This window comes from Phyllobates terribilis, unplaced genomic scaffold (genome assembly GCF_046119375.1).
Source record: "Phyllobates terribilis strain yellow unplaced genomic scaffold, ASM4611937v1 Scaffold_3__8_contigs__length_932513732, whole genome shotgun sequence".
Taxonomy (NCBI): domain Eukaryota; kingdom Metazoa; phylum Chordata; class Amphibia; order Anura; family Dendrobatidae; genus Phyllobates; species Phyllobates terribilis.
This window is the reverse complement of record NW_027362763.1, coordinates 100,425,295-100,448,354: the sequence shown is the minus strand read 5'-3', so window position 1 is coordinate 100,448,354 and position 23,060 is coordinate 100,425,295. Positions and strand designations below refer to the sequence as shown.

Sequence of the window (23,060 nt, the reverse complement as noted above, 5' to 3'; positions counted from 1 at the left end):
GAGCCGACCACCGTGACAACCCAAAGGCCAGGCAAAGGTCCGGGTACCGAGTTATCCTCATCCCCTGGGCTAGTCACTTCCTCCTCCACCTCCTCTGCTGACCTCATCGACTGGCTGACTGTGGGTTGACAGTAAGTGGGATCTCCAACCTCGTCATCGTCACCCTGTGTGTTCTCACACCTGTCGTCCTCAGAGCCAACCTCTTCCTGACCTGACCGAAAAGTCAAGTTGTCGCTCCAATCAGACATTTGAGTCTCATCATCGTCTTCATCATTGTCTCCACCAACAGGAGTTACAGTTTGGGAACGAGGGTCTACATTATGCTCAGAACCTTCTTCATCTGGTCCTGGATCCGACTCATAAAGATTCTGGGCATCAGTGCAGATCATTTCCTTGTCTGGATTAACAGAAGCTCTAGAGCAGACCTCCGTTTCCCAGGTTATAGTATGAGTAAACAGCTGTACAGACTCAACCATCTGTGTTACCCCATACTCAGACGGGCAGCTGGAGACTTGGGAGCTGTGAGGAAGCAAGTGCGATTGGGGTGACACCTCTGAGGACTGGAGTATTTGTGATGTTGAAGTTGAGGTGGAGGAGAGCACACTTGAAGGAGCACTTGATATACTTTGTACTTGTCACTTTTCCATGTGTTAGTTGTGTCTTCTGAGCAGTTTGTCAGCTTTTGGACACCTTTGAAATGTTTTCCATGTGTTTTCTATGTGCTTCTATGTGTTTTTGTTTGCCTGCCATTGGTTTTAACGGTGTTCGAAGGTGTTCGACGAACCGAACCGAACTCTAACACTACGGGAGTGGCTCAACACTAAACAAGACCCATGAAGTTCTAAATATACATTTGTCCTGCACGGTTCTTTTATTCAGTGTTTATGGCCAGAAACATAACTTGTAGAATAGTCATGTCCCAACTGACATTGTAAATTGATGGAAATAACAGAATTGTCTATTTGTTCTATAGCAAAGCTGATAGTACAAATAAGGGTAAAGGCCCCATACACATTAGATGAAAATGGGGCAACATACCATTGTTAGTGATTGGCTGATATATTCTGTGATGTGTTTGGGGAAATAATTTTTTTTTTCTAGCATTAGATCTGATCATCTGCCGAGAAAATCCGACGCGCGGGACCAGTGTTTTGGAGGATTAAAAATGTTCATTCTTTTCCACCGCACAGATTACGGTCGCTCATTATGGTTGAGATTAAACATTTCATTCTGGATATCTGTGTGTCAGAGTTACTGAAGTTCACACGTACCTCGGAATTGGCAGATTTTTAAGAATTTTTTGCTGCTAATTTGACAATCTACAGTAAAGTTATCAAATAAAATCTGCACTGAATTGTTTAGCTATGAAGGAAGCAAAGAAATAATTCACTTTAAATAAAATATTTTTTTCAGATTTGATTTGAGATTATTTCTTCCTCTATGAAACTAATTAATACCTGTCAGAATTTATCTAAGAATCCAAAATCCATGGCAGATTTCACTTTGAATATTTAGGGAGCATCTGGGTGAGATTTGTAAAATGTCAGCGCCTTGTCTGCTACATTAATACATTACCTGCGCAAACTCAAACTATTTCCAGGAAAGCCTCGATCGCATATTCTGTTTTTAATCTCAATAATAAATGCATGTTTTTCATTGAAGCGCTCAATCTGATTTTTACAATTTTTTTTTTTTGCAAAAAAACCTTCCAAGCTTCCCCACCAATAAATGGGAAAAATGGGCAACACTTAGAGAGTGTTTCTATGGTGTCCATGTGCTATCAATTCTTTTAGGATATTTTTTTATGGACCCTTACTCTTGAATAAGTGAGTTTATATCTGCAACACAGATCAAAAATGGAGAAGTCACAAATTAGTTTTTTGTGCAGTTTTTCCACAAAAAATGGTATGTGAAGAGCACCATAGCCTTTAATGGGTACTTGGGCATCAATCCCATGTCTGATTTTCATGGATAGATCAAATGTGAGCTGGACCAGCAGTCTTCTCTGCCGACCACCTGACTAAGCTTCATCTTACATGAATCTGCTCTTGAGGAAAAAGAGTCTGGCCAATATTAATATGGTCATTATCATGGAGTTATTGCCTTATTATCAACTAAGAGGCTCTATCTAATTACTCATATCAATCTCAGATTATTTGGCTGACCGCTATCTAATGTGTATGGGGGCTTCACAGTATTTGGCCTTGTCTCTATTACAGATGTGCTCACAATTAGGAGCAGTCTCTGATCAATGATCTCGGTACCAGGCGACTTTCCCACAGAACAGATCACCTGTGGAGACCACCATAGATCTACAGATTCTAGAATTATATGTGGATATTCTCAGAGGGGCTTCACTTGTAGCCATTAGCATCACATTAGCCCCTCAGTGCCGCTCCTATGTGATCACTGGTTATTGTGCAGATCATAAGTACAATCATGTGTTTCCCATAGAATCAGGTGTCTCCTTCTCCCTGGAAGCCAAGTGTCCACCCTGTACATTTATATCATTAATTGTTTTTTAAATATTGTTAAATTAAAATTAATAGATTTAAATAACAAATTAACTAGTTTTCCATGTATTTCAGTGATCTGATCACAGCTGCAATCTGTGGAGATCTCAGCAGTAAGTTCTCCATTATGATATTACATAACTCACTACTTACAGAAATTAAAGAAATCAAAGCGACAAGATGACAGTCGATAAGAGTTTGTCCACGGTATAAATTAAATTAACAAATACTTTAAACGTTTCTTGATGTTATCACAATTTAAGCTCCGCAGACTTTACCCACAACAATCTAAAAAATTATTTCAGAGAAAACTATTTTAACACTGAGGAAACAACCTCCTGACATCCAGCAAACTTCTCTTCATCAGGAAGATCAAATCTAATGTTCCCCATTTTCCCAATATTCTTTCCTCCAAGATGTATGATGAAGACCTCTGGGTCCAGGAACCTATCGCTCATCATGAAGCTTTGGTCAGACTATCCCATCATTGACCTCGGAGCCAGCAGACCCTTACTCCATTGTCAGATTTTTTTGTTTCATAAATTTGTGAACAAAAGATGTCTGAGATTTCCAAATCATCGCATTCTTGTTACACATCGTCCCAACTGTTTTGGAATTGGGGTTGCACATCATTTACATTTCTTACCCCACATACGGGACAACTTATATAGATTAAAACTTGTTTTACGTGTGGTGAGAAAGAGGCCGACAACACACACGTGCTGTGGCGCTGTCCGCGGGTCCGGAGTTATTGGGAACAAATTTTTGTGATAGAAAATACGGTATATATACTGTAATATAAGATTGAGACAGAACTGACTCTAATATGGCAGAAAATAATTATAAGTTTCTCTTTTAAAAATCCATTTGTTGCATAATTACTAAGGGTCTGTGCACACGACCAGGATTAGCTCAGTGTTTGCTCAGGCTTTCACGCAGGTGAAATCTGCAATGAAGTCTGCACCTGAGGTCACTGTCAGGTCACCTGCGTTTTTACTTGCGTTTTTGATGCGTTTTTTCAGCAATTGATTTTTAATCAGTTTTTTATGCATTCGCTTTTTGCATGTTCATTTTAAATTAAGCCAGAGAAAAGTTGGTTTCTGGAAAGGAAAAAAATAATAATAATCATTTCATATTTGCAGACATCTTGCTGAAATGGCTTCCAGGATACTGGCAATACAACGGCAATACAACCAAAGAGCATTTTACTCCACTTGCTAATTCTCATTCTAAGAATTATTATGCTATAAGAAGTAAGTAAATATATCATTTTTTTCAATCTATTAGTTTGAACATATAAAATATATAATATATATTTATATTATATATACAAATAATCAAATACTAGAATTTAAACCAGTTGCAAGCACCTTGCAGTTGTCGCTTCTGGGTTCACCCCTTACTTGAGCAGCGTATTGAAAAGGGACACTTTAGTCATCTGTTACCTGAATTGTTCCCTGAGGTTTTTTTTTTTACCTTTCTTTGAACACACTGTGACTTTTTTCATTTTAATTAATTTTTCTTTTGCAGATATCCTGATAATTTTGTATCATTTTGCCGGCTTCCCATCAATGCCTTTGACAATTTGGTAGGAAATCCTTCGGCCACATTTGACCTTAAAGATACCATCATGAGGGAGGCGATATCTGCTGAGGAAAGGCTGCTTTCCCCCTGATGTCAAACCTGCTGCGCCCATACCCATGAAGGGAACTGAATGCCCAGAAGAGGATTTTTAACTTTTGGCTGAGCCGGGCATGAAGAGTTGTGGAGAGCAACTTTGGACTCATCAGTCAGTGGAGGATCTTGAACATGGCCATCTAGATGGATATTGTGACAGTTGATTCTGATGTCAAAGCTTGCTGTGTTCTTCACAATCATGTTAGGGACTACAGGCCTGAAGTAGATGTGGAGACATTGTACTCAGATTTTGATACAGTAATCAACTGAGGTCCTGGACGTCCCAACATTACAGGTATGTGTGTTTGAGAAAAACCTTTGCTGATTATTTCATGAGTTCTGAAGGGGCCGTGCCCTGGCAATACTCCTGTGTTGGTGGTGCGCATCCTGTACAGCAAACATCCCCTGAGAGAAGACATGAAGCACATGATGGATAATGGTTCAGGACCGGAATGTCCAAGGATAATATTTATTTAATGTTTCTCTAAAATATTGTTTGTTTTATTACTGTAAAATTAATGTTTAAAAATGTAATTGTGGTCTTCATATCATTTCCCCCTTTAAAAAAAAAGGGGGGTTGACAAGCAACATATCTAGGTAAGATGTGCGGTATGTGTATATATACATATACATAGATATATATCTATATCATAAAAAATTGAGACAGCACACTATTCAAAGGAAACAAAATAGTGCTTGAGACTTGAGAAAGGTTCTTATTTCAGAACCAAATCGTTGCCATGATGGGCCATTAAATAGCATTTTTTTTAACTTTGAATGTTGTGCTGCCTACAATATTTTGAATTATATTGAAGGTTTGTTTTGTTCCTGGAGTCTTGACACCAAGACACTACATGTTGGTGCTGCTTTAGATAGAGAGATAGATAGATAGATAGATAGATAGATAGATAGATAGATAGATAGATAGATAGATAGATAGATAGATAGATAAACTTATATCTATGTCTACCACAAGTTTGACATCGCCCAACAGGCACAAACACAGAATATCTGCTCGGAGTAAGATGTGCCCTGAACAAAGTTATTTCCACTATGGGCATATCCAAAGCACATGGTTAGTCCATCAGATGATCACATGACATTTGTTCACATGGTTAATTTCCATACCAGTAGATGACCAGAGGCTGCTAAAGCAAAGAGTTAAAGAAATCTTTAGTTCTGGCATCAGCTGATCGTCAGAGGGGTGCCGGACCTATTCAGCTTTACAGGAGCAAGAACCTTTCTTGTGTAATGGGTCAGTTGGTAATAAACCAGTTGATCCATTCTCTGCTATCACCTTAGGAAACAAAGGTACATCATGGCTGACAGGGATGAGGTGCATACATGTAGTCAGTGTTTAAAAACATAAGTAATCCCCTACACCTGTGAAGCGCACTCCCCCATTTCTGCTGGGATCAAATCGCCTAAGGTAGAATTTTGTCCCTGAGTTTGTTTAGCTGAAAGAAACAGACTCAAAGAACTTTATAAATAATTATTTTCGTATGATCGAAATCAAATAGATACATTTTTCATATAAAGAGGCCTTTGATAGTTTTGTATTAAGAATACAACACACAATTTAAATAAAACAGTATACCGTATTTTTCGGTCTATAAGACACACCTGAGCTTAAGAAGCACCTAGGTTTTAAAGGAGGAAAATAGGAAAAAAATGTAAGCAAAAATATGGTCATGATGCCCTGTTACGGGGGAGGGGGTCTGCTGCTAACACTGGTATTGGGGTATTGTCCCCCAATTTTGTTGATATCCTCCATCCTGGTATGTATGGCCCCTCCTTCCTGGTATAAGTGGCCCCCATCCCATCCTGGTATACCTGGCCCTCATCCCCATCCTGGCATGCATGGTACCCCTTGATCCCCAATCCTGTTATGCATGGCACCCCTTTATCCCCCATCCTGGTATGCATGGCAACCCTTTATACCCCATCTTGGTATTCATGACACCCCTTTATCTGCCATCCTGGTATGCATGGCACCCCTTTATCCCCCATCCTGGTATGCATGGCACCCTCTGAGCCCCCATCCTGGTATGCATGGCACCACTTGAGCCCCCATCCTGGTATGCATGACACCCTTTGAGCCCACATCCTGGTATGCATGGCACCCTCTGAGCCCCCATCCTGGTATGCAAGGAAACCCTTGAGCCCCCATTCTGGTATGCATGGCACCCCTTGAGCCCCATCCTGGTATACATGGCTACTCTGAGCCCCCATCCTGGAATGCATGGCACCCTTTTAGCCCCCATCCTGGTATGCATTGCACCCTTTGAGCCCCCATCCTGGTATGTATGGCACCCCTTGAGCCCCAATCCTGGTATGCATGGCACCCCTTTATCCCCCATCCTGGTATGCATGGCACCCTCTGAGCCCACATCCTGGTATGCATGGCACCCCTTGAGCCCCCATACAGGTATGCATGGCACCCTCTGAGCCCCCATCCTGGTATACATGGCACCCTCTGAGCCCCCATCCTGGTATGCATGGCACCCTCTGAGCGCCCATCCTGGTATGTATGGCACCCCTTGATACCCCATCCTGGTATGAAAGGCACCCCTTGATACCCCATCCTGGTATGAAAGGCACCCCTTCTTACTCCATCCTGGTATGTATGGCACCCTCTGAGCCCCCATCCTGGTATACATGGCACTCTCTGAGCACCCATCCTGGTATGCATGGCACCCCTTGAGCCCCCATCCTGGTATGCATGGCACTCTCTGAGCCCCCATCATGCTGCCTACAAAAAAAATAAACTATCATACTCACCACCTCTCTCCTGCAGCGCTGTCCCGCTCTGCTGCCGACACTCTCACTGTGTGAGCCGCGCATGGCGTCCCTGCCATGTGCCCTCACACAGTGTAAGACGCTGTGCTGGAATAGTCACTGCTCCCCACACCGGGACTCTGTGCGTGGGGAGCAGTGGCCATTCAGTGAGTTAAATAGCAGGCACACTGTACCGCAGCGCGACTCCTGCTGCCGCTCTGTGGTCAGTGTGCCTTCTATTAAAGACCATGGATATTCACTACAACCCATGAGAGTGGGTTGTAGTGGATATTCATGAGCTTCAATAGCGGGCACACAGATCGCAGAGCAGCAGCAGGAGCCGTGCTGCGGTTCCAGTGTGCCGGATATTAAGAAAAATGAATACTCATTGCTCTCTATGCCCATAGGTGTGGGGAGCAGGGAATATTAATTTTCTTTAGTAGCAGGCACAGCGTAGGCTGCAGCAGGCGGCAGCTACCTTCTGTGCCCTGCTGATCCCCCGCTGCTGCTCCCCCGCTGCTGCTCCCCCACTGCTGCTCCCCCACACCCACCACCATGCAAAGCCAGGTATATAGTATTTGGACTATAAGACGCACCCCCCACATTCCTGGAAAATTTTGGAGAAAAAAAGTGCGTCTTATAGTCCGAAAAATACGGTGCATTAAAATATAACTATATATTTTGGCCTTTAAAAATGTTAACTTTTAAAATTACTTATAGTGAGGGGTCGAGTTGGTTATTTTTGATGAGCGAGTCTATTTGTTACTATTCGCTATTCACAAGGATAGTATGGTATTTGGGTTACTCGTTATATTGTGAGTATTTGTGTACTTGCCTCGCTATATTCGGATGTCCACCCTTCAGTTTTGGCGCCTCCTTTGCAGCCATTAAACATGCTGGGCTTCATAACCAATCACAGTATTGCCGCAGACACCTTGGTTGTGGCATTACTGTGTTTGGCAGCCGTCCAGCGTCATAGGGTCTATTTAAGCCCTGCTGCCGCCATTTTGTGCACATTGCATACGTTCTACAAGCATAGGGAGAGATCGCTGAGCTGCTAGGGAGAGTGTTGAGACATCTTGATAAAACAAAACCCATTGTAAGGGCTACCTGCTGTGTATACTAGTTCAGTGTAGAGTAGGGAGGGAGAGATACTCGAGCAGGAACAGTTTAAAGGAGCCTCTCACTAGATCTATAATACCACCAAAACATAGCTCTTTTCAGAGCTGAAGACACATAACAGTCAGAGCACAGAGACGGAGAGATTGTGCATTAGGTAGGGAGAGGTTAAAGTGTTCTTCCAGTGTCCATCTTAAAACAGCTCTTTGTCAGAGGCAAAGCAATATTTTTCCTGCACACAGAGTAGTAGCATTTTGTGCTGCCTTTTTTTTCTAAATGCACCGGCCTATGTTCCCCGCTGTTTTAGGGGTCATAGCCTGGCTTCTGCTGTCCACATTAGTCCACTTAAAAAGGCGTTTAGTTCCCTACACAAAGCAGTAGTCCAAACATTTCCTCCTGCCTGCTACCAAGCATGCACCGACCCATTTTCCCCGCTGTTTTTGGGATGACAGCCTGCCTTCTGTCCACATTAGTCCACTTAAAAAGGCATTTAGTGCCCTATGCAAAACAGTAATCCAAACATTTCCTACTGCCTGCTACAAAGCACGCACCAGGCCATTTCCCCCCGCTGTTTTTGGGGTGACAGCCTGCCTTCTGACCACATTAATCCACTTAAAAAGGTGTTTAGGGCCCAACGCAAGGTAGTAGTTCAAACATTTTCTACTGCCTGCTGCCAAGCATGCACCACGCCATTTTACCCACTATTTTGGCTGTGACAGCTAGCTTGGCTTTTGCCATCAACATCTAAAAATCTGTCAACAAAACCCAAAATGCAAAAAAAAGCCTGTTGTTAAGGGACGTGGACGTGGAGGGGGTTTTGTCAGTGGAGCGCAAGAAGGCACTCAGTCTGTGTCAGGTCAGAAGCTTGATGCATCCACTATTTTCCTGGAAAAATTTCCCAGTCTGGAAAATAAACGTGTGTGGAAGCCAGAAGAGCGAGAGCAGATTCTGTCTTGGATAGCAGACAAGGCCTTTACGCATTTGCCAATCAGCAACAAATCTTCCATGACATACAGTCTACACAGAAGTCTGGCCCATTGAATCCTGAAGCTGGTTCTCCTTCCTCCCGCCACTATCAGTCACAGGACACATATGACACCAAGCTTGGCCACTCCGAGGACCTGTTTGGTACATATCCTTTGATTGGCTCTGGCCTATCACTGTGCAGCACTGAAGAGGGACAAGAGGAGGTGGTGTGCATTGATGCTGAAGTATTTGAGGACCTACGGCCAGAAGAAAGCCACTTGGAGGTACATCATTTACTGTCTCCAGAGATGAAGGCTGATGATGATGAGACACAGTTAGCATCAGGTCAGCCTACGATGTCAACTGGGAAGGAGGATGAGATGGAAGATGAGGTGGTCTATGATGAGTCCACTGATCCGACCTGGACCATTGGCATTTATAGCCATGACAGCAACACAGAGGAAGATGGATATGTCGTGGTTTGCCCAGAGTGAGAACTAGGTCAGCTGTTCCCAAGAACATCCCCGCTGTGTTCCAAGTCAGGGCAAGGGGGCGTTCAGCTGCTGTGTGGAATTTTTTTCTTAAAGTCCTTCAGAGAAAAACATTGTAGTGTGTAGCAACTGCCATACCAAGTTGAGTAGAGGCCAGGGCAAAGGCAACCTGAGCAACAACAGTATGCGAAACTACATGGCAGCCAAGCACTCCAGTAGGTGGGTGGAACACCAGGATACAAAATCTGCATCTGCGGGTCAAACCAATGCCATGTCGCCTGGGCTATGTCCTTTAGAATCTATTGTTCAGGAAGCAGATGCTCATACCTTCTGCCCACAAGCTGTGGTTGCACACACACAACAATCATTGACCACATCCACTTCTTTGTCCCAGCAAAGCGTCAAATTGTCCATGCCTGAGAGCTTGGAAAGAAAGCGTAATTACCCAGCCATGCACCCACAGGCACAAATACTAAACTCGCACATTGCCAAATTGTTAGCTGTGGCAATGTTGCTTTTTAGGCTTGTGGGAATACAGTCTTTACGTGATCTCTTGGCTGTGGCTGCCCCACGATGCAATTTTTCCAGCCGCCACTATTTAGCCCGGTGTGCCGTCTCTGCCTTACACAAGCACGTGTCAAACAATCTGAACCATGCTCTCACCAATGCCTCAACCGGGAAGGTCCACCTAACAGACATCTGGACAAGTTGTTGTGGACAGTGATGATACAATTCTGTCACGGCACATTGGGTGAACCTGGTGGAGGGTGGGACAAAGGCGCAAACTGGAACATCACACATCCTACCCACGCCAAGAATAGCGGGCCCAACTTCTGTCAGGGTTTCCGCCTCTTCATATTCCACTTTCTCTCTCCCCTCCTCTTGATCCTTATCCTCTGCTTAATTACCCTCCCCATCACTGCTAAGCTGGGACCTGTGCAGCAGCGCATCAGAAAAGCAGCAACACGCTCTGCTGAAGCTGATCTGTTTAGGTCACAAAGCACACACTGCATCAGAGCTGTGGCACGCTTTAAAAGAACAGACTGATCAGGGGCTGTCCCCGCTGCACCTCCAACCCGATCTGGTCGTCTGCGATAATGGGCGTAACCTGGTGGCGACTTTAATGGTTGGCAAACTGGTACATGTGCCATGCATTGCTCACATGCTGAACCTAGTTGTTAAAAAATTTCTGAAAACTTACCGTGACTTGCTGTACCTACTTGAGAAGGTGCGCCATATTAGAGCCCATTTCCGCCATTCCTCTACCGCTTTTTCTGCTCTTACAGAGCTGTAAAAGCAATTGAATTTGCCAAGTCATAGGCTTATTTGCGACCTGCCCACACGGTGGAACTCAACCTATCATATGTTGGCGAGGATTAGTGAACAGCAGAGGGCAGTAGCTGAATATCAACTTCAACATGCCTGTCAGACTGAGAGTCAGCCACCACACATAACAAATGTCGAGTGGGTTTGGATCGCTGACATTTGTAAGGTAGAGAACTTTGAGTACTGCACCAACCTCGTGAGCCATGATCAGGCTATTATCAGAGTAACCATCCCGCTGCTGTGTCTCTTGAAACAATCACTGCATAATCTCAAAGAGGAAGCTTTGAGCATCCAGCATGTTGGTATGGAGCTAGATTTCTCAATGAGTGATACTATCCAGCCTAGCCAATATTCTGAGGCAACATTGGGTGATGAGGAGGAAGATGAGGAGGATGAAGACGGAGAGGACTTGTTTTTCTGTGCTACCAAGGGGACTCGTAATTCTACGGAGGGGACACCTAACCCATGCTTCATGTCTGTCCAGTCTGGATGGGCTGGAGAGGAGGAGGTGGAGGAAGAGGCGAGTCATCGTGAGGAGAGGATGGGTACTGTTTCTACTGTTGGGGACACAGAATATTTGCCTTTTCGCAGCTTGGCCCACATGGCACAGTTCATGTGTAAGTGACTGTTGCAAGACCCTCGCCTGATACACATTTTATCCAACAACCTATACTGGTTGGCCACCTTTCTCGATCCACGGTACAAGGAGAAATTTCCTTCTCTCCTTTTATTGTCATCAAAAGTTTTTCAATGGGATCGTTCAAGAGGGTCGTTGTAGATCAGTTGCTGAAAATATCACCCTCAGACAATGCTAGTGGCAGAGGAACCGGCTCTTTTCAACACCAAGAAATAATGTGGAGAGACATGAACACCAGCTCCAACAGAAGTGGGGGGAAAATTGTGCACAAATCGGGCAATTTTCAATAAACCAGCACAACAGCAAGGGCTATCTGCGCCTGTAACAATGCCAGTGAGGGATAAGTTGCAGAACATGGTCAAGGGGTACTTTAGTGACCATATTTGTGTCTTTTCTGATGCTTCAGTTCTCTTTAATTATATGGTGACTAAGCTGAACACTTGGCCCGAAATCTCCTTATATGTCTTGGAGGTGCTGGCCTGCCCGGCTGCTAGTGTGGTGTCAGAGCGTGTTTTCAATTCCGCTGTGGCAATCATCACTGATAGGCGCACATGCCTCTCAACAGAAAATGCAGACAGACTTACTTTGATTAAATTCAACAATTACTGGATATCTCCACAGTTTGTACTCCCTCCAGATGACAGCACACCAACCTAAATTCACCAAAAATGCAGATTCATGTGACTGCTGTTAATGTCACCCCCTTCCCATAAAAACCCATTTCCTTCCTTCGTCAACCATGACTCAGCCCATAGGGCTAATTTTTACAAATCCTATGCAGATTGTGCAGTGGACAAACCAGGACAGTATTCCTACTCCAGCCTAACTACTATTTGTGATTAGAGGCCTTTGGGATGTTGGCTTCCTGTGTCAACCATGACTCAGTCATTAGGGCTAATTTTTACAAACCCTATGCACATTGTGCTGTGGACAAACTAGGACAGTACTCCTACTCCAATCTAACTACTATTTGTGATTGGAGGCCCTTGGGATGGTGGCTTCCTGCATCAACCATGACTCAGCCCATAGGGCTAATTTTTACAAACCCTATGCACATTGTAAAGTGGTCCTACCAAACTAATATTTGTCATTGGAGGCCCTTGTCACAGGTTGTGCCACATTGTGACTCATATAGGGGATACATATTCAATAGAAATGTACGGTCAGTCACCCTTTTTGGCGAAAAAACATGCCTGGCTTGTGCCACATTGTCACTAAGATAGGGGAAACATATTCAATAGAAATTTACACTGACTGTTGATGACCCGATCGTAGATAATGTTTGTCAAGGGAGGCCCTTGTCATGGAATCTTTCTGCACCTATGACAAACCCCCCAGGAGTAATTTTTGGAAATACGTTGCACATTCTGCACTGGACCAAGTAGTACAATATCAAAAAGTCTTCTCTTCCTATATAATCTGGGGAATATTGACAATCAAAATCTCTGAGCCATTTTGAAAAACTTCTCCAACCCAACCTGGAGGGGGGCACCATATATCCTTTGTCCATTGACTTGCACACGTGATATATTTGAGCTCGTCATCCAGTTGACTAGTGCAGCTTTATTTTTCCAGTTCACAGAGTTAAGCCACACCTGAGGATCGCAGGCCGCACTCACTGCTACCTTCTAGTACTCCATGTCTCTTGGCCTTTTTCTCTGTTATCTCTGCCCTTAAATGAGTTTAATAATAGAGTGAAGGCCCTACAATATGAATAAGTAAGGGCACTCTCAAATATACACAAGAGGTACCTCCAAAATTTGGAAAGGAGCACGCTTCCAAATGCATGTTATAGGGCCAAGCGAGGGCTCTCACAAAACTCCGCTTTCCTGCCTACTGCAGGCCCTCTGAACATTTGAATTTAGGGCTGCAGTATCACATGGTGGTGGAGGAAGAGGATGAGTAGGAGGAGGAGGAGGAGGGACAAGCCCAACAATAAAATGGGCACATTGTAAAATGCTATGGAATATGTATTCTACTATCTGAGTATCAGTGATGGAGGGATCGGACAAATGTCTAATTAACAGCTGTCCCTCTAAAACACATGTTACAGAGCCACCTGGGGCCTCTTAATCTTTGACCTAACATACCTACTGGTACGTTCTAACTGTGCTTGTAAAGTGCTGGGGAATAGCAAACTAAAAATGATGTATGACAGAGGGACCTACAAAATGTATAAGTCAGGTCCCTCCCAATTGTAAAAGGCGAAAAAAAGCCACAATAGTATGTGTCAACAAACGCTAAAAGGGATTTTTGTTGGGTTTCTCTGGTTTATTTAGCCTTATATACAAGTGATTACGCAGGAAAAACTGTTTCTTTACCTTTTTGGCCTGTTAAATGCAGTTTAGGTTAGGTTTGGAAGTTGTTCTTATGTGTCTGTAAAAGTGGCATAATACTGCAACAAACTTATTCCCAGAAACCATATGTGAGTCAGAAATGCATGCAGGCAGCTTCCCGTTCTGTTTCATCACTTTCCCATCCATTTCAGCCTTTTCCTCAGGCCCCCAGACACTTTTGTAGGGTTCAGCAGAAAATTATTCGCATTTCCCATTGGCATACATTGTACTTGCTATTCAGAACGAATACGCAATAATTGCAAAGTACTCGTTACGAGTATAGCGATTACGAATATTACGATTCTCGCTCATCACTAGTTATTTTCCCATAATGTAGAGTTTAGTTGATGTGGTTGAAGTTGAATGTTGAACTTTATTGAGGTCTTTAAGATTGATATTGCATCAGGTAGGAGAAAATTCAAACTCTCGTCATATTGATAAAATTTGTCATATCATATGCCAAATCCAATCCATCTTCCAGTCAAACATTTTTCCACTTTACTGCAAAAAAAGTAAGAAATTCTGGCTCTGATACATTGGCCATCTTAATGTACCGGGGGCTTCAGGTGCAGTACTATAAAATAACTAAACATATTCGGTTCCACCATCCCACACAAATCCACTGGGCGCTGTAAGTATGGAAGGGAAGACAGTAGAGAATGAAGATTAAATTCTAACTCTAGAAAATTCTTCAATATCTTGATTGATTATTTATAGAGACCATTTTGGGGAATAAAAGATAGTGTATAGAATGAGAGAGTGGAAGGCAGATAGTGATTGATACAATTCTTCCCAACATGGAAAGTTTCTTTTTTTTTCCTCATTTACGCTTTTCTTCTACCTTTTTCTTTTTATTTTATTATTATTTTTTTACCAGTGACCATATATTTAACCTAATAATGTCCTCAACACAGGGTGAAACATTGATCCCCAGATATTTTTAACAAAATTTCTCAGCCACAACTTGCCACTGTTAAAGGTTACTAAAGGTTTTTGCAATATTGCAAAAAATATGGGAAAAAAAACCCCAAGCTTGTAGGTTAGATATACAGTATTGTGGAAACATTTAGGCAGGTGTGAAAAAAATTCGGCAAAGTAAGAGGTTTCCAAAAACAGAAGTTTTAATCATTTATTATTTATAAATTAATAAAATACAAACTGAATAAACAAAACAAATCTAAATTGCATCAATATTTGGTGACCGCCCTTTGACTTCATCAGTTCTTCTAGGTACGAATACCTGCACACAGTTATTGAAGGAACTTTTATGGGAGGTTTTTCCAAATATCTTGAATTGACCACCTCTTCCTCAACTGCCAAGTTTATTTAATACTCAAAGACCTTTATTTTCCAGGGAAAATTAAGGTAATTGAAGATAGAGAGAACTGACTGACGAGAAAAGGGACATTGAGCAAAGAGATTGTCAAACATGTATATGGCTTCTCTCGACAACATCTGCCAACAAAAAGGGGGAGAAGTGAAGTCTGCACTTTGTCTCCAGTTGATGTAGACTTGATACATGGTGTCAGATTCTGTTGCTTCAATCCATGGGAAGAATCCAGTCAAAACAACAAAGAGAAGAACCCCAAAAGCCCAGATATCTATAGTAGGGCTCAAGATCAAATATTCTCCTCCTTTCAAATCACACAGCTCTGGAGACATGTACGGTATTATGTGGGACATGGACGACACATAGTTTCCCATAGGTTGGGTCAAACCAAAATCACTCAATTTGATTTGGTAGCAGTCTTTGTCCATGAGCAACACGTTGTCCGGCTTCAGGTCCCTGTGAACCAACCCTCTACCATGCATATAGTCCAGAGCTGAGGATATCTGTTTGGCACACCTCTTCACTGCGTCCTCAGGAATTCCAACCTGCAGAAAACAGATCAGTTTTATGAGATTTAGTTTTATTTGTGTAGTTCTTTATCCAAAGCAAAAATACTAAACATTGAAGATGTTGCTGTTGTTGGGACAGTGGATGGTATAGTGGATAAAACTGCTGCTGTGATGGTCATGAGGCTTCAAACAGTGCATTGTTATGGAACCCGCCTCCACCTATGGAAATGTTTGATGTATTCCCAAAGACCCCCATAGGTAATAGTTAGCTAACTGGCTACTATATACAGGGGTATCTAGCTTTTCCTCTGACTGTTGATGTGTATCTCCTGTTTCTGGTGTTTCAGAAATTAAATATTTGTACATTGTAGGAGAACATATGAAGCCGGCCTTACTTACCTCACTTTGTATGATATGATGCAAGGTGCCTGCCATTGCCAACTCCTGAGTAAGTGCATAGTGGTCCATTGTGCCAATAAAGATGGGATATGTCTTAATAATATGAGGGTGGTCAGAGAGACTGATTGACAAAGACAGCTCCTTCAGAAAGGTTTTCAGAAGAGTTCTGTCCTTCTTCAGGAGTTTCACAGCCACTGGTTCTCCTATAAAAAGAAACAAAACAAAAGAATGTTTATAAAAACCTCCAAGATCTCACATAGAAACTTTATATTCAAGCACATAATTATCACCACTGGCATGGGATGTGTGCTGGTGGATATCAGTCCCTAATCCTCAATCTCATATCTATGAGGAGGCCTGTCTTTGCTAAATTTGGGGGCAGCTTGGATTTAAAACAGTTAGATACCAAATTTATTTATTTATTTTACTAACTGATATTACCATAGTAAAATTGTTAGTGGTTTTGCGGCCATTTATCTCCAATGAGAAAAAAGTTATTTGAGATTGAACTTTAACTGCTTCATTCTTTTGTCTCCTGATATCTTCTGTCAGACAGATAATCCATGGTTTTTACAAAGACAGAGAACCCTGAGTTAGAGGTATCATAAAATCTATAGTTTACTTAATGCTATTAAAAATATTGCATATTCAATTACATACATGTAACAAATGTGAAGTGATATAATTTAGAAACCCAGTAAAAAGGCTGAAGATAAAGACCACTGAGCACCTATAAGCAAAGGTATTGCATCCACCCAAAAGTAAGAAAGGGTCTAGGCTGAAGGTCTGCTGGAGCACCGTATAATGGGTATATGCAATATTTTTAATAGCATTAAATAAACTATTTGTTTTATGATATCGCTAACTCAGTGTTCTCAGCTTTTGGAAATGCTTATATTGAGTTTTTTGGTCATGATATAGGGCACAAGCTCTTTGATGTAAAACTAGGGATGATATTCTGAAACCCCTATTATTAAGATAATCAATGGTGCAATTTATAGATATTTTTAGATGGACATTTTTATGACCTAACAGAGTAAAGTTGGCCAAACACATGGATATTTGTCTGCAGACCATTGGCAGATCCAGCTGAATATGGTGAAAATGAAGATAAACAGCTATTGACCCAACGCTTATTTGAACAAAACTTCTTTTTCCCAACCTTCATTTTCATATGATCCTTTGATAACCCAACATGTCTGGAAAGAGTTAGGCGCCCCTCATACACATAAGATAGTGATCAAGACCCACCAAATTTGGCAGGCTTGGATGACTTTACACCTATGTGTATGAGTTGACATTACTAAAATAATCTCGATTTTCCAATGGCTTACAGATGAATATCTCATCTCTATGGCCGACTAAAATCATTTTCACATTTTGTTACATAATTTACCACTTTTATTTAATCAATTTAGGTAAATGACCATCTTTGTTTTTGCCTTCTTCACATACCTGTCAATTTGTTCTGTGCCTGTAGAACTTTTCCATATGATCCTTGGCCCAGTTTCTTGATTACGTTGTAGCATTCTGAAATCTCCTGAATCCAAAAGATCTGGGAGGCGGCCATTGCTGCTTGGAAGTTGTTGATTCTTGAGCTAAACAACAAACTGTGTATGACTCTAGAAGAAAATATAAGGAATATGATTAATGAAACATCTTGTAGTGATCATATTCATGGGTTCTGTGGGCATTTATCATAATTAAGCTCAATCATAATTTAGAAACCCATCCTAAACAAAGATGTGCCAGTACGATATAGGATAGCTGACAACCCTTGTAAAAGGTATCTTGGTGGGCACATTGGTTGTAATCAACCTTTCCATGAAGACATTGTAATCAGATAGACAAAATTATGATAATTCTAAACGGTTCTACAATAATACAGAAGTGTTTGTATCTAGAGATTATTTTTAGATTTTTTGTCATTAAAACACACATGAAAATTAGACTCTCTGCCTGGTGAAATGTGACTAGAAAGAGAAATGATTGTTTAATGGTCATATGGCAAGAAGACCCAAACAAATAATAAATAACCCCAGTGGATATACTATTGAAGAGTAGTCTTACCTGGGTTGGGATTCTGTTGATGTTGATGATTAGCTGGGTTCTGCTCCAAAAAATGTTGAGTGTCGCTTTCTTATGGCTTGGTCTGAGAGGTCCTATCTTCACAAAGATGTTCTCAGGAATAATTCAACAAGACCCATGAAGTTCTAAGCTTTACAGGGAAGTAGCTACCTGACATTGAGGTCAATCCTTCTCCTTAGCCAATTGGATGTCAAAAACCTCCTTTGAATTACAGATTAAAGTGACTCCTAGATGTTGGACGTTCATGAAAACCTAATTGTTATTTAATAGACTATGTGGTGCCACAATGGTATCTGGGAGGCGCCCACCTTAGTATTGTTAGTATTTCTAGTAAATTGCTAATGTAATCAGTTGTGAATTTATTCTACCCCCTATGGTCACATCTCACCTTCCCGACTTCCTGCTGCTTTCACCAAAAGAGAAACTGGACCCATGTTTTTATATAAATATACATTTGTCATGCACGGTTCTTTTATCCAGTGTTTATGGCCAGAAACTGATTTAACATAACTTGTAGAATAGTCTTGTCCCCACTGACATTATAATTAAATGGAAATAACAGAATTGTCTATATGTTCTATAGTAAAGCTGTTAATAGAACTAAGGGTAAAGGCCCCATACATATTAGATGAAAATGGTGCAATAAACCATTGTTCAGTGATTGGCTGATATATTCTGTGATGTGTTTGGGGTACATTTTTTTTCTGGCATTAGATCTGATCATCTGCCGAGAAAATCCAACTCGCGGGACAGTGTTTTGGAGGATTAAAAATGTTCATTCTTTTCCACTGCACAGATTACGGTCACTCATTATCGTTGAGATTAAACATTTCATTCTGCATATATCTGAATCAGAGTTACTGAAGTTCTCATGTACCTCGTAATTGACAGATTTTTAAGAATTTTTTGCTCCTAATTTGAAAAAATCTACAGTAAAGTTATCAAATCAAATCTGCTCTGAATTGTTTAGCTATGTAGGAGGCAAAGAAATAATTCACTTTAAATAAAAAAATTTTTTCAGATTTGATTTGAGATTATTTCTTCCTCTTTTATACTAATTAATATCTGCCAGAATTTATCTAAAAATCCAAACTCCATGGCAGATTTCACTTTGAATATTTAGGGAGCATCTGGGTGAGATTTGTAAAATGTCAGCACCTTGTCTGCTACAATAATACATTACCTGCGCAAACTCAAACTATTTCCAGGAAATCCTATTTTGCATTTTCTGATTTTATTCTCAATAAAAAAATGCATGTTTTTCACTGAAGCGCTCAATCTGACTTTTACAATTTTTTTTTTTCTTTTGCAAAAAAATCTAAACACAGCGCTTGTATGGTGTTCATGTGCTATCCATTCTTTTAGGTTATTTTTTTATGGACCCTTACTCTTGAAAAAGTGAGTTTTTATCTGCAACACAGATCAAAAATGGAGATGTCACAAATTAGTTTTCTGTGCTGTTTTTCCACAAAAAATGGTATGTGAAGAGCACCATAGCCTGTAATGGGCACCTGGGCATCAATCCCATGTCTGATTTTCATGGATAGATCAAATGTGAGCTGGACCAGCAGTCTTCTCTGCCGACCACCTGACTAAGCTTCATCTTACATGAATCTGCTCTTGATGAAAAAGAGTCTGGCCAATATTAATATGGTCATTATCATGGAGTTATTGCCTTATTAATAACTAATTTCTCGTATCAATCTCAGATTGTTTGGCTGACCTTTATCTAATGTGTATGGGGGCATCACAGTATTTGACCTTGTCTCTATTACAGATGTGCTAACAATTAGGAGCAGTCTCTTACCAATAATCTCCATACCAGAGGACTTTCCCACAGAACAGATCACCTGTGGAGACCACCATACATCTACAGCTTCTAGAATTACATGTGGATGTTCTCAGAGAGGCTTCACTTGTAGCCATTAGCATCACATTAGCCCATCGTTGCCGCTCCTATGTGGTCAATGGTTTTTGTGCAGCTCATTAGTACAATCATGTGTTTCCCATAGCCTCAGGTGTCTCCTTCTCCCTGGAAGCCAAGCGTCCATCATGTACATTTATATCATTAATTGTTTTTTACTTTTTTTTTGTTAAATAAAAATTAATAGAAATAAATTAAAATTTAATAAAATAAGCAACTTGTGCTGGAGACGTTGGGGGAAAAGGGGTGATATCAATGGGATAGTTAAAAAACCAAGGTAATGGTAATAATAATTAGAACGGTACAGTAGTGAATAAAAACAAAGAATTTTATTGGTTCAGTTAAAACAATTATTAGAGATAAAAGATGGTGTGCGGATAAGATCAGGGGATTTACAAGATGAAAATCATTGTAGGCAGGGAGTAAATGATTTCCTTGTAGCTTTTGATTTAGTATATAGAATGGTTCTCAGTTTTCCAATGGGTATAACATGACTTAGAATGTGGTCATCCCCTGGAAGAGAAAAAAGGAGAGAAAAAAATAAAAGATAAGAACCTCAGATGCACTAGTGATTGCCTGTGGAACTGTGGATGGAAAAACAGTTACCTTCCTAGGGACGGGGGAGGGGTGTTATAGAGGATCCAGGTAGGATACCTTCTCTGTGGACTGAAGGAAAAATAGACAGGTGAGGTAAAAAGTGGTTAAGACAATAGAGAAAATGTTAGGATATGGATATATACCTGTAAGTTACTTCTGAGTGGGAGTCAACGCAGCCATTGTGGGTGGTACGTAGATGGGCTCTTGGAGGCTGAGAATAAGATGGCACAGTGTGACAGATCTGTGGAGATCTCAGCAGTAAGTTCTCCATTATGATATTACATAACTCACTATTTACAGAAATTAAAGGAATCAAAATTTGAAAAACAACCGACAAGATGACGCTGGATAAGAGTTTGTCCACGGTATAAATTACATTTACAAATACTTTAAACGCTTTTAAATTTTAACTCCGCAGACTTTACCCACAATGATCTAAAAATTATTTCAGAGAAAACTATTTTAACACTGGGGAAACAACCTCCTGACATCCAGCAAACTTCTCTTCATCAGGAAGGGCAAATCTAATGTTCCCCATTTTCCCAATATTGTTTCCTCCATGATGTATGATGAAGACCTCTGGGTCCAGGAACCTATCGCTCATCATGAAGCTTTGGTCAGACTATCCCATCATTGACCTCTGAGCCAGCAGACCCTTACTCCATTGTCAGATTTTTTTGTTTCAGAATTTTGTGAACAAAAGATGTCTGAGATTTCCAAATCATCGCATTCTTGTTACACATCGTCCCAACTGTTTTGGAATTGGGGTTGCACATCATTTACATTTCTTACCCCACATACGGGACAACTTATTTAGATTAAAACTTGTTTTACGTGTGGTGAGAAAGAGGCCGACAACACACACGTGCTGTGGAGCTGTCCGCGGGTCCGGAGTTATTGGGAACAAATGTTTGTGATGATAGAAAATACGGTATATATACTGTAATATAAGATTGAGACAGAAGTGACGTTACTCTAATATGGAAGAAAATAATTATGTTTCTCTTTTAAAAATCCATTTTTTGCATAATTACTAAGGGTCTGTGCACACGACCAGGATTAGCTCAGTGTTTGCTCAGGCTTTTACGCAGGTGAAATCTGCAATGAAGTCTGCACCTGAGGTCACTGTCAGGTCACCTGCGTTTTTACTTGCGTTTTTTCCATAATTGTTTTTAATGTGTTTTTTATGCATTCTCTTTTTGTATGTTCATTTTAAATGAAGCCAGCTAAAAGTTGGTTTCTGGAAAGGAAAAATAATAATAATAATAATTTCCTATTTGCAGACATCTTGCTTCAATGGCTTCCAGGATACTGGCAATACAACCAAAGAGCATTCTACTCCGCTTGCTAATTCTCATTCTAAGAATTATTATGCTATAAGAAGTAAGTTATTCTATTAGTATGAACATATAATATATAATATATATATATATATACAGTCATATGAAAAAGTTTGGGCACCCCTATTAATCTTAAGCTTAATGTTTTATAAAAATTGGTGTTTTTGCAACAGCTATTTCAGTTTGATATATGTAATAACTGTTGGACACAGTAATGTTTCTGCCTTGAAATGAGGTTTATTGTGCTAACAGAAAATGTGCAATCTGCATTCAAACAAAATTTGACCGGTGCATAAGTATGGGCACCCTTATCATTTTCTTGTTTTAAATACTCCTGCCTACTTTTTACTGACTTACTAAAGCACTTTTTTTGGTTTTGTAACCTCATTGAGCTTTGAACTTTATAGCCAGGTGTATGCAATCATGAGAAAAGCTACTTAAAGTGGCCACTTGCAAGTTGTTCTCCTGTTGAATCTCCTCTGAAGAGTGGCATCATGGGCTCCTCAAAACAACTGTCAAATGATCTGAAAACAAAGATTATTCAACATAGTTGTTCAGGGGAAGGATACAAAAAGCTGTCTCAGAGATTTAACCTGTCAGTTTCCACTGTGAGGAACATAGTAAGGAAATGGAAGAACATAGGGACAGTTCTTGTTAAGGCCAGAAGTGTCAGGACAAGAAAAACATCAGAAAGGCAGAGAAGAAGAATGGTGAGATCAGTCAAGGACAATCCTCAGACCACCTCCAGAGAGCTGCAGCATCAACTTGCTGCAGATGGTGTCACTGTGCATCGGTCAACTATACAACGCACTTTGCACAAGGAGAAGCTGTATGGGAGAGTGATGCGAAAGAAGCCGTTTCTGCAAGTACGCACAAACAGAGTCGGCTGAGGTATGCAAAAGCACATTTGAAGAAGCCTATTTCTTTTTGGAAGAAGGTCCTGTGGACTGATGAAACCAAGATTGAGTTGTTTGGTCATACAAAAAGGCGTTATGCATGGTGGCAAAAAAACACAGCATTCCAAGAAAAA

The 23,060-nt window shown here is 40.9% G+C and overlaps 1 protein-coding gene across 1 annotated transcript; it reads right to left on the bottom strand.

The window, feature by feature from the left end:
- Positions 1 to 15,169: 15,169 nt before the first annotated feature.
- On the bottom strand, positions 15,170 to 21,854 carry LOC141258460 (serine/threonine-protein kinase SBK1-like). Its single transcript, XM_073673456.1, has 4 exons — positions 21,840 to 21,854; positions 17,537 to 17,621; positions 16,082 to 16,284; positions 15,170 to 15,718 (listed from the first exon to the last, which is right to left on the bottom strand). Exons 1-4 carry the CDS (start codon positions 21,852 to 21,854, stop codon positions 15,170 to 15,172), a joined length of 852 nt encoding a protein of 283 aa, XP_073529557.1.
- Between the last annotated feature and the right edge of the window lie 1,206 nt (positions 21,855 to 23,060).